Below are 12,544 nucleotides of genomic sequence, written 5' to 3'. Positions count from 1 at the left end.
CCTTCACCAGCTGATTCTACTTTTCGTGATCGCCAACTGCTTTTCGACAGTCAACTGAAAGCCTGCTTTGATGAAGTCGATAGAGCACGATTGCAACTGGCACTGCAGCAATTTGCTAAGGAAAACAACAGTTCTCCTGGTGATATATAGCGCATTGTAGCGTTCATTAAAACAGTTTGGTATCACGTGTTCTTCTGAGCATGCGCAGAGTAAATAATGGCTTACCATGCGGTAGCCTAAGAAGGATGCGGGCGGTGGATGAGAAACTAATAATCACCAAATAAGGGCCTTATGGAGGCGCAAAGAGATTGAGACGCTTTTTTTTGCTTGCGCGAGCTGAATCATCGTCTCCCCTATCCTCGCGATTCTAGTCCTCGATCCAGTCGACACTAAGTAATGCGGAGATTGCGTAAGTGTGATAATAACTACATTTCACACACACACACACACACACACACACACACACACACACACACACACACACACACACACACACACACACACACACACACACACACACACACACACACACACACACACACACACACACACACACACACACACACACACACACACACACACACACACACACACACACACACACACACACACACACACACACACACACACACACACACACACACACACACACACACACACACACACACACACACACACACACACACACACACACACACACACACACACACACACACACACACACACACACACACACACACACACACACACACACACACACACACACACACACACACACACACAAGTCTATGGGTAATATAGCCATGCATATGAAAAAGTTTACACATGGCACGGACGTAATTTGGCTTAATCACGGGACACTGTAATTTTCGCAAACTAACCTGCAGAACTAATTCACAGTGCTTTTGTTTCATTGTAACACTAATGTAGTGAAGGTTAATGGCTGTCAAGATATCGAAATAGCTCAGAGCGTTCCCTTCCAAATATCCTCCATTTAATTCGCCATAATTTACCATAGAAAAAGTAAGTGACTTTCAACCTTAAAATGATGCACTTGAATTTCCTCTGATTTCCTTCTGCTGTAGCTCATCTTAATCGCTATTCACTGCTCTTTCCAAATCTGGTTCAGAATTTGAGGTATCTATCAAGTGTCGCGGGTTATTATGCCTTTTGTGGCATACCCCAAAGCACCCAATACAAAATGTATGGAGAAATTTGCTACACCCAGGCCATTTTGACACGCCTAAATTTCCGTGAATTGGACTTCTTTTGGTATCATTGTACTCGCAGAGAGTTGCTCTACACATATCAAATTTGGAAAGTTACTAAACAGACTCGAGGTAAGCAGTACACGATATTTAATTTTAAAATTTTAATGGTTTTTCGTTCGAAATGTATTGGACATGCCTGTTCCAGCTGGCATTTTGCCATGGACAAAGGTATAACAAATGTCCACAAGCCTCTTGATATGGTAGAAAATATCGGGGTTAACTACACCTCTAGCAATCACATACGCCCTTCAGCTAGAAATCACAAATCATAAGCAATTTGCGCCCACGCAAAAGCTAATTGAAAACTAGTCCCCGTAAATGCATTGTTGAATAGTACAAGCTCAGTGTGGCACAAACTAGTGTTAATAATTACATATGGTCCTTCAGAACCCAGTAACAATGTCACAAATCATACTATGGCAATCAGACCTGAATTTTCAAATCACACAGGTTTGATGCTCGAGCAGGGACTTACTACTACTGTTGTTTCCTTGAGCAAGAAACTTTACCCCAATTGCTCCAGCCACCCAGCAGGAACATATTGCATATGTCTAATTCAGGGCACAGCTGAAAAACAGCCTTGGCTGATGTTGTCATCCCTGTAAAAATAAATTGGAATACAAATCAGGTTTTTAAAATTACCAACTGATTTCAAATCACATCAAGACACACGGTAGTGTGTCGTGCGGCCCCAGAAGCCGGCGCGCCACACCGTGAGTATATTGACAGGAAGAACGAAAACGTCATTTTCACACCTTTGTATCTCGGTGATCACTTATCTGATTGGAACCAAATTTGCTACACAGTTGTCCGCCAGCCAAGGGAGTCTACATTCCAAATTTGAAGGAAATCGCTCCAGCCATTTCCGAGATACGAGCTGCCAAAGTTTCGTTTTTTTCTTCGTTTTTTTTTTCTTCGTCTTTTCGCACACTTGCAAAAAATGCTGTAACAAGCAAACGCGTACTCTGATCGCCTTGAAATTTGGCACACAGAAAGGGAGTCCAAAGGCGAATCCTAGCATCAAATTTGGTACAAATCCAATGAATGGTTCAGGAGTTATGACCGATTATTCGCGTAAAACAAGATCGATTTGCTGTCACGCCTACAGGGTAAACCGCTTCACGGAATGAGTTGACAATTGCTATGTAGATGGAGTAACCATCGTAGGAGTGCCTTTTGGTGGTTTGAAAGGAACCGAGATAAAGACCACGGAGATATGACACAAAACCCAACCTGTGTCACAATTACGCGATCGATTTTTATGATTAAAAAAGTTTTTAATTTTCACGCCTACTAGGCAAACCGCTTAGAGCAATGAGCTGAAAATCGGTGTATAGCTGGAATAATCTTCATTGAAAGTCCTTGCAGTAGTACAGAAGAATCGGATTACAAACCACTGAGTTATGATTCGAAAGCCAACTCCGTGTAGCAAATGCGAGATCGAGATACTCTAATAGAACAGTCACCCTAATAGAGCATTCGGATAATTTATTTATTCCATTATAGAATTTTATTACATCACAAGTTATTCTGTAGGGAGTTCAGCTGCAAACAGTTAATCTTATAGACAGTTCAGCAAGAAGACAGTCACCATGTGGAGAGTTAAGCAAATATATCACTATAGAGATTCAGAACATTACAAGTCATACTGAAGAAAGTTCAGCTATAAACAAGTCATGCACTGTGTAGAGAATTTAGTTACAATTAAGTCACTCTCTAGAGAATTCAGTTACACAGAATTCAGCTACACACAAGTCACTGTGGAGAGAGTTCAGCTACAAACAAATTACCCTTTAGAGTGATCAGCTACAGACAAAACACTTTGCAGGGTGTTCAGCTGCAACAAATCAACCTTTAGAGCGATCAGCAATGAACAAATCAACACAAATCTACCTGTAGAGAGATAAGCTAGAAACAAATCACCCTGTAGAGACATCAGCTAGAAACTAGACACAATGTAAGGAGATCAGCTACAAGCAATCACCCTGTAGAGAGTTCAGCTAAAACAAATCAACCTGCAGAGAGATCAGCTACAGACAAATCACCTTATAGAGAGTTCCGCTACAAACAGATTACATGTAGAGAGATCGGCTACAAACAAATCAACCTGCAGAGAGATCAGCTACACACAAATCAACTTGTAGAGAGATCAGCTACAAACAAATCACCCTGTAGGGAGATCAGCTAGAAACTACACACAATGTAAGGAGTTCAGCTAAAAACAAATCACCCTGTAGAGAGTTCAGCTAAAACAAATCAACCTGCAGAGAGATCAGCTACAAACAAATCACCTTATAGATAGTTCAGCTACAAACAAATTACCTTGTAGAGAGATCGGCTACAAACAAATCAACCTGCAGAGAGATCAGCTACACACAATTCAACTTGTAGAGAGATCAGCTACAAACAAATCACCCTGTAGAGAGATCAGCTAGAAACTAGGCACAATGTAAGGAGTTCAGCTACAAGCAAATCACCCTGTAGAGAGTTCAGCTACAAACAAACCAACCTGTAGAGCGATCAGCTAGAAACAAATTACCCTGAAGAGAGGTCAGCTACAAAACATCACCCTGTAGAGATATCAGCTAGAAGCAAATCACCCTGAGGAGAGGTCAGCTACAAAAAATCACCTTGTAGAGAGATCAACTAGAAACAAATCACCCTGAAGAGAGGTCAGCTACAAACAAAATCATCCTGTAGAGAGATCGGCTACAAACAAATCAACCTGCAGAGAGATCAGCTACACACAAATCAACTTGTAGAGAGTTCAGCTACAAACAAATTACCCTGTAGAGAGATCGGCTACAAACAAATCAGCCTGTAGAGAGTTCAGCTAAAACAAATCAACCTGCAGAGAGATCAACTACAAACAAATCACCTTATAGAGAGTTCAGCTACAAACAAATTACCCTATAGAGAGATCGGCTACGAACAAATCAACCTGCAGAGAGATTAGCTACACACAAATCAACTTGTAGAGAGATCAGCTACAAACAAATCACCCTGTAGGGAGATCAGCTAGAAACTACACACAATGTAAGGAGTTCAGCTACAAATAAATCACCCTGTAGAGAGTTCAGCTAAAACAAATCAACCTGCAGAGAGATCAGCTACAAACAAATCACCTTTTAGACAGTTCAGCTACAAACAAATTACCTTGTAGAGAGATCGGCTACAAACAAATCAACCTGCAGAGAGATCAGCTACACACAATTCAACTTGTAGAGAGATCAGCTACAAACAAACCAAACTGTAGAGCGATCAGCTAGAAACAAATCACCCTGAAGAGAGGTCAGCTACAAACAAACCAAACTGTAGAGCGATCAGCTAGAAACAAATCACCCTGAAGAGAGGTCAGCTACAAAAAATCACCCTGTAGAGATATCAGCTAGAAACAAATCACCCTGAAGAGAGGTCAGCTACAAAAAAATCACCTTGTAGAGAGATCAACTACAAACAAAACATTTTGCAGAGAGTTCAGCTACAAACAAATCAACCTTTAGAGCGATCAGCAACAAACAAATCAACCTGTAGAGAGATCATCTAGAAACAAATCAACCTGCAGAGTTATCAGCTACAAACAAATCAGCTTGTAGAGAGATCAGTTACACACAAATCAATCTGTACAGAGATAAGCTAAAAACAAATCAGAGTTCAGCTAAAACAAATCAATCTGCAGAGAGATTAGCTACATACAAATCACCTTATAGATAGTTCAGCTACAAACAAATTACCTTGTAGAGAGATCGGCTACAAACAAATCACCCTGCAGAGAGATCAGCTACACACAAATCAACTTGTATAGAGATCAGCTACAAACAAATCACCCTGTAGAGAGATCAGCTAGAAACTAGACACAATGTAAGGAGTTCAGCTACAAACAAATCACCCTGTAGAGAGATCAGCTACAAACTAGACACAAAGTAAGGAGTTCAGCTACAAGCAAGTTACCCTGTAGAGAGTTCATCTACAAGCAAATCAACCTACAGAGCAATCAGCTAGAAACAAATCACCCTGAAGAGAGGTCAGCTACAAAACATCACCCTGTAGTGAGATCAGCTAGAAACAAATCACCCTGAAGAGAGGTCAGCTACAAAAAAATCACCCTGTAGAGAGATCAGCTAGAAACAAATCACCCTGAAGAGAGGTCAGCTACAAACAAAACACTTTGCAGAGAATTCAGCTACAAACAAATCAGCTTGTAGAGAGATCAGTTACACACAAATCAACCTGTAGAGAGATAAACTAGAAACAAATCACCCTGTAGAGAGTTCAGCTACAAGCAAAACACCCTGTAGAGAGTTCAGCAACAAAGAAACCACCATGTAGAGAGTTCAGCTGCAAACAAATCACCTTATAGAGAGTTCAGCTACAAACAAATCACCCTGTAGAGAGATCAGCTAGAAACTAGACACAATGTAAGGAGTTCAGCTACAAGCAAATCACCCTTTAGTGAGTTCAGCTACAAACAAATCAACCTGCAGTGAGATCACCTACAAAAAAGCACCTTGTACAGAATTCAGCTACAAACAAATTACCCTGTAGAGAGATCGGCTACAAACAAATCAACCTGTAGAAAGATCAGCTACACACAAATCAACTTGTAGAGAGATCAGCTACAAACAAATCACCCTGTAGAGAGATCAGCTAGAAACTAGACACAATGTAAGGAGTTCAGCTACAAAGAAACCATCATGTAGACAGTTCAGCTGCAAACAAATCACCCTGCAGAGAGTTCAGCTACAAAAAAATCACCCTGTAGAGAGTTCAGCTAGACGAAGTCACCTTATAGAGAGTTCAGCTACAAAGAAACCATCATGTAGAGAGTTCGGCTACAAAGACACCACCATGTAGAGAGTTTAGCTGCAAGCAAATCACCTGTAGAGAGTTCAGCTAGAAACAAAATACCCTGTAGAGAGACCAGCTGGAAGAGGTTACCTTGTAGAGAGTTCAGCTACAAAGAAACCATCCTGTATATAGTTCAGCTACATTTCAAGTCACCCAGTAGAGAGATCAGCTGCAAAAAATATCCTGTGGGGAATAATGGGCATGTAATAAATATATGTATATAATTTGTATAATTACTAATAAAATCAAAAATAATTGAAGTACTAAAATTCTTCTTTAAGTTCTTTTCTTCTTCCTGTAGTAAAGAAAAAAACACATGGGTTAAAAAAGCCCCAAAGCCAGCCATAGGCCGGCTTTGCAGTATACAACTACAAAAAGAAGTGATATCTAATCCAAGCTGTAAAAAAAGGTGCGGCCCCCAAAAAGGCCATGGTGAAAAAAGATGTGAAATCCAAGGTGGCGGCCAAGAAATGGCTGTGATGGTAGGTTAATGGTTACATTTTAATAACGACAATTCAGGTGAATTTTGTGCCGCTTGGTCTTGGCACCAAATTCACCTGAATTGTTGTTATTAAAATGTAACCATTAACCTACCATCACAGCCATTTCTTGGCCGCCACCTTGGATTTCACATCTTTTTTTTACCATGGCCTTTTTGGGGGCCGCACCTTTTTTACAGCTTGGCTGTTTTTGATTAGATACAGATTGCGAAAATGTCACACCCCTCGGAAAATATATAACATAGTCCATGAGTGGATGTATAGTCAATAGCCAGTGAATATGTAATGCACCTATCAATGTCAAGCCCCTATCCCCTATGCAGATTTGCAAACAATCCCAAATGTACTATAAATTTTCTGCCAAAATCTTGGAAATGCAAAAAATTTTCCTTAGGTTATATGGTAGCTTACCAGGCTTATACATTAGTACCCCTGACCTACATTTAGGTCATAATGTTTATAGTGGGCAAGTACAGTATATCACAGGTATCTACTGTATTGCCAGTTGAGTGTACCAGGCTCGTGTGCAGGCCACAGCCCACACATGCTTATACATGTGAGGTGAATTGCTAGTAAATTGCAATAGGGTTTAGGGGGGGGGGGATTGGTAGGGGATTAGACAACTGGCTACACCCCAGTAGTGGGCAAATTTTTGTTTTTTAAATTGCTCAACCTTGAAAGTATTCCCCATCTAAATGTTAGGGTATATGGTAGTCTCGTGTCCCAAGTTTAGATTCCATCATGAAAATTAATCCATTTTAAAGTTTAAGCCTCATACAGACTGGAAAAGCCGGTCGGTCTAGTGGTGATGAGAGACACAGAGGCTGTTTTTCTATAGCTGAGAGGCACATGGATCATTTTCTTGTGGTCAAGGGCAAATTGAGTTTTTAATCTCAGGTTTATGGGTTCCTTGTGTCTTTCAGAAGTTTTACACAAGGTAGTCTGACCTTTGACCTACCACTTCACTGGGTGTTTGGTTCTAGTTGTGTGTGTCTTGCAAAGTATACATTCTGTGACAAATTTTATGACTGTTTTGTAAAGTAAAGAAGGAAAGAACACAATGTAAAAAAGAACCAAAATTTTAATGGTTTATGGTTCAGAAATGGAAGGAGTGATTTTGCTGAATTTTCTGTATATTGTATGTGGGTTGTACTATCTAATTGATTAGGAACATGAATCATCTAACCTCGTAATTCTCAGTAGGAGCGTCACACAAATTAAAATTTTATATTACCAGAAACAAAATAGTTTGGTTACAAGTGCATGTATTAACGACTAACTGCGTGTTGCTAACCTTACAAGCCTTACAAAAATCCTCAAAGAATCCCCCCATGTTTTATCAACCATACCCATCACTGAAAAAACCACAGCTGAAAATCGTTTACATGGGAAATACAATATTTTAAAAGCGTGGCCTATATGTATAAATAACAAAACTGTGCAACATCATGTATTATGGAGTCTACAGGGATGTGCCCAGGTTTAGAACAGTGGTGGCTACAAGAGATATGGTTGGGTCCAGAAATGTAGTGTGGGGCCTTAACTTGTGTATGTCAGAGGTGAATCTGTAGTGTTTGGTGAGAGGTAGTGGTGGCTATTTTATTCCAGTGGTGGTCGGTACCGACCACTGTGGGCACATCCCTGAGTCTACAATACACAGTAAGAACAAATTGGTTCCCCTCCATTCTTATTCAAAAATAACAGTCTTCATGTACCCATCTTCTACAAACACATCATACCCAAAGAAATCTAGTCTCTTCTATTTGGTCCTCCTCATAAGTCCAAAAACATACACAACACACTGATTATCAGTATCAGAAATGTTATCAGTTTTGTGTCTTATACCTGAACAAGTGGGACGCAGTAACTCAACAGGAGAAACTGACCCCATCGGATGATTTGACACTCATCGTCACCTTCAATATATCGCCTCTTGTTGCTAACAGCACTGTTATATCTCTTAGGTGATCTACTGTTACTTGCTTGATCTTCATTTTGTTTCTCCCTTTGCTTCGTGCAGCTTCCCTCCTTCTTGCTGCTTCATCTTTCTTCTTCGCTGCTTCTTCCTTTTTCCATGCTGTTTCTCTCATTTCTTTGTGCTCTCAGTTTAGCTGCTTCACCTCTTTCTTCTGTTCTCTAATAGCTTTCCTCTGCTCTTTTTCTTTACGCTGTTTTTGTTTCATCTCTTCACGTTCAAAAATTATTTTGAAACATTCTTTCCTTATAAGTATTTGAGCACCAGTAGCACACACATCAAGGGCTTTCTTTGGCTTAGTAGAGACATACTATATACCCTGCCTTATAAGCTCAGCCAGTTCAGTCTCTTCAGTATATGGTTTAGACCCAGAATTTGTACCCTGGACAACTCAGCCAGTAATTCTATCTTGTGTAGCATCTGTCTTGGGACACTGACCTAGCTATTTTGCCACTCTCCAGATCTTTTGCCACTACACCACCCTCGACAGCACCAATGGCAAAGTACATGCTTTTATCTGCTTTTGCTTTTTGTGGGTATTTCTTGATGGTAAAACTGCTAGTAAACATGGTCTTCACCTTCCCTGTACTTTCTAGACACCTTTTCACTTCAGGACCACACTCACTTGTGCCCCCAACACTGGTACAGGCCTATATCAACCAAATAAAGCAAACAATAATCAAATTAATAAGACAGTTTTTACCTTGTTCAAGAGATGCCGTAAATTATTGAACCATGATACATAATCTTATGCCGATAATTGAACATGCTTGTGCTGATAGTTGAGTGCTGCTGATAATTAGGAGTTCACGCTATGTTTGAAAATCACATTTTTGTTCTTCCTGTTAATAACACACTGGTATAAAAAACTGGCTTCTTGATCTACACAACACACAACCATGTGTCTTGATCAGTTCATAGTTTAAAATAACTATTTGCCACATTTGTGTAGGATGACATTGTTTAAGCTTTCAATTGTGGTACTGGTAATAGGAATCATTTCAGTGCTAACCTACCAGTGGATAACAAGTCCAGTACATATCAATAACTTCTCACCAGATATTGAATATGACTACATCATAGTTGGAGCTGGAACTGCAGGATGTGTACTAGCTAACAGGTTGACTGAAGATCCCAATACCACAGTATTGTTATTAGAAGCTGGTCCTCTAGATACTAAACATGGGCTAAAAATTCCCTTAATTTCAGCACTATTTTACAACTCAGACATTGACTGGCAATATAAGACTGTTCCACAAAGGAATGGATTTGTAGCATCAAAGGATCGTGTGGTTGTTTTACCAGCAGGTAAAGTTGTTGGTGGGACTAGCTCTATTAATACTCTATTTTACGTTAGAGGAAATCCAACAGATTATGACGGTTGGGCTGCAGCTGGTGCTGAAGGATGGAATTATGATGAAGTGCTCCCATACTTTCTAAAATCAGAAAATTCTTTACTTGGAGAGGATAGTAAATATCATTCAACAGGTGGACCTCTTACAGTCAGCTACTCTACTAGCGCTAGTAGTGTGTTTGGTGATGCTTTTCTAAAAGCAGGAAAGAATCTCGGCTATACAGTAGGAGACTACAATGGTGAGTCACAATTTCGGTTTTCTAGGTTACAAGCAATGATAGAGAATGGGAAGAGAGTTAGTTCAGCTGATGCATTTTTACATCCTGTCATTGACAGAGACAACTTATACATTGGAACTGGTGTAGTTGTACAAAAGGTATTATTCAATGAAGACAATAGCAAAGCAATAGGAGTAAAATACATTCAAGGTGATGTAGAGCAAATTGTAAAAGCCAAAAAAGAAATTATATTGTCAGCTGGTGCAATTCGTTCCCCTCATATATTGTTACTATCTGGCATTGGACCTGTCTCACAGCTGCATGAATTGGGAATTAAAACAGTTTCTGATCTTCCTGTTGGAAGAAACCTTCGTGATCATATGTTTATGGGTATAGAATTTGTGCTACATTCTGAGCATGAATGGTATGATATGGTAGTTCATCCATCCACTATTATGAAATTTGATGTATTTTATCGATATTTAGTTCATGGAAGTGGTCCGTTGTCTGAACTCGTGAGTTCTGCTGTTGTTTTCCTAAATATGAATGAAAACATGACGTGTCCTGATCTTGAACTAGCAATTGCAGAAACAGTTATAAGTGGAGGTGATTTGTGGGAGAATTGGGGTGTGTCTCGTAAACAAGTGTTTGGAGATATAGATTTAGATGCTCTGAGAGGTTACACTTTTGTGATGTGTCCACTGGATCTTAAGAGTGTTGGTGAACTAACCTTGAATAAAACTCATCCACTCAGTCAACCAATAATCGACCCTCACTATTTGGAGGACCCTAATGATATGGAAGCATTTAAAGATGCAATTAAAATGGCACAAAAGATTGGGAAGACTCCACCTCTCTATCGTGAAGGTGTGAAACTGGCTGCTGAATTAGCTAAATCACCATATGAGTATGACAGTGAAAAATTCTGGGAATGGTTTATAGAGCATATGGCACACTCATCATTTCATTATTGTGGCACATGCAAGATGGGAGCAATTGATGATACTAGTACCGTGGTAGATCCAACACTAAAAGTTAAAGGATTACGAGTAGTTGATGCATCAGTAATGCCTAAACTACCATCAGGAAATCCTGTTGCTGCAGTCTATATGATAGCTGAGAAAGCTGCTGATATGATTAAGGCTGATTCAAGAAATTAGTGTTGAATGTAATTGTAAATGTATATAGTGTATTTCTTTGCCACAATTTTGAATGTGGACATTGGCAAACATTGTTTATATTCAAAGTTAACATGGCATATAATTATGAAGAGTTTGATTTTCCCAGAACTATGTGTATATAAGTGACTTGGTATAATCACTCAGGAGTGCATCGAATCCCATGGACAAATCAATATATGCATAGAATATCAATTTGATGCGCTCCTGGTATTGTGTATTCAGATTTTTACTATACACAATTGAGCAGCCACTCTGTGTGTGTGTATGTGGATTACGCACTCGATCAAGTATTAACAGTTTAACCAGGGCTGTATTATAGCCAGTCTTTTATCTGGGTAGGTTCTAAAGATGCACCTTTTTGTGTGGTATGACTCAGGATTATATTAGGGTGCACTGCTTTGCTTATAGCTAAGGGAGTCTAGGACATGCCCCTAGGGAAATAGATACTTAAAAGGCTGAATTTGGTGACATTGCATTAGCTGAAACTTTTAGGTTGGATTTTTTTTGCTAGAATTTTAGACTTTTATATTTACTGAAATTGTGAACCATGTTTCAAGTTCCTCCCACCTACAGCCCTGGTTTAATGTACATTGTACTGTAGCATGCTTGTTGAATTTGAAATTAAACTAAAGCTTCCAAGGGTCACAGAACTCTGAATGAGCTCAGGATGAACCCACTCCATTACTCCTGATTTATAATTAATTCAAATTGTTAGATATTAATTAGTACCAGACAGCAACTAAGTAAAAAAAAAAAAAAGTAAATGTAACACAAAAATACAGTCCATCACATGCCCTGCTATATTTCACTCTACACTAACCAGGACTGCCTTAGGTGCACGGCATGCATACTATAGCAATAGACATCAGTCAATGATATGCACATCAAACAATGCCTTAACACACCCTCAAATCCAGGCACAGTGAACACAATATAATACTGTTCCTTCACCACTGCAGTACTCAGTGTACTGGAGACCATACCAAGTAAGACCACCCAGATAGTCCTGGATCTCATTGTGTCATGACTCATTCCCCCTTACAAACCATTAATATCAGCAATATAAAATAATAGTGTCCTACATATTAATAGATTTAAATATCACTAATAAAAAGTGCAAAAGACTAGCACAACGGACTGGTTTTGCTGCATGATGCAAAACCATAATGGATTAATTTTCAAGATGACAACCAGTCT

General features: G+C 39.5%; 1 protein-coding gene across 1 annotated transcript; it reads left to right on the top strand.

The window, feature by feature from the left end:
- Positions 1–317: 317 nt before the first annotated feature.
- LOC136263307 (alcohol dehydrogenase [acceptor]-like) lies at positions 318–11,445 on the top strand. Its single transcript, XM_066057816.1, has 2 exons — positions 318–409; positions 9,547–11,445. Exon 2 carries the CDS (start codon positions 9,548–9,550, stop codon positions 11,324–11,326), a length of 1,779 nt encoding a protein of 592 aa, XP_065913888.1. The 5' UTR covers positions 318–409; position 9,547; the 3' UTR covers positions 11,327–11,445.
- Positions 11,446–12,544: the final 1,099 nt, after the last annotated feature.

The sequence above is a fragment of the Dysidea avara genome, chromosome 8 (genome assembly GCF_963678975.1).
Source record: "Dysidea avara chromosome 8, odDysAvar1.4, whole genome shotgun sequence".
In the NCBI taxonomy this organism is placed as follows: domain Eukaryota; kingdom Metazoa; phylum Porifera; class Demospongiae; order Dictyoceratida; family Dysideidae; genus Dysidea; species Dysidea avara.
This window is presented reverse-complemented; position numbering and strand designations above follow the sequence as displayed.

Coding starts and splice junctions, on each gene's coding strand:
- LOC136263307 (XM_066057816.1), top strand. CDS start 9,548: ATGACATTGTTTAAGCTTTCAATTGTGGTACTGGTAATAGGAATCATT.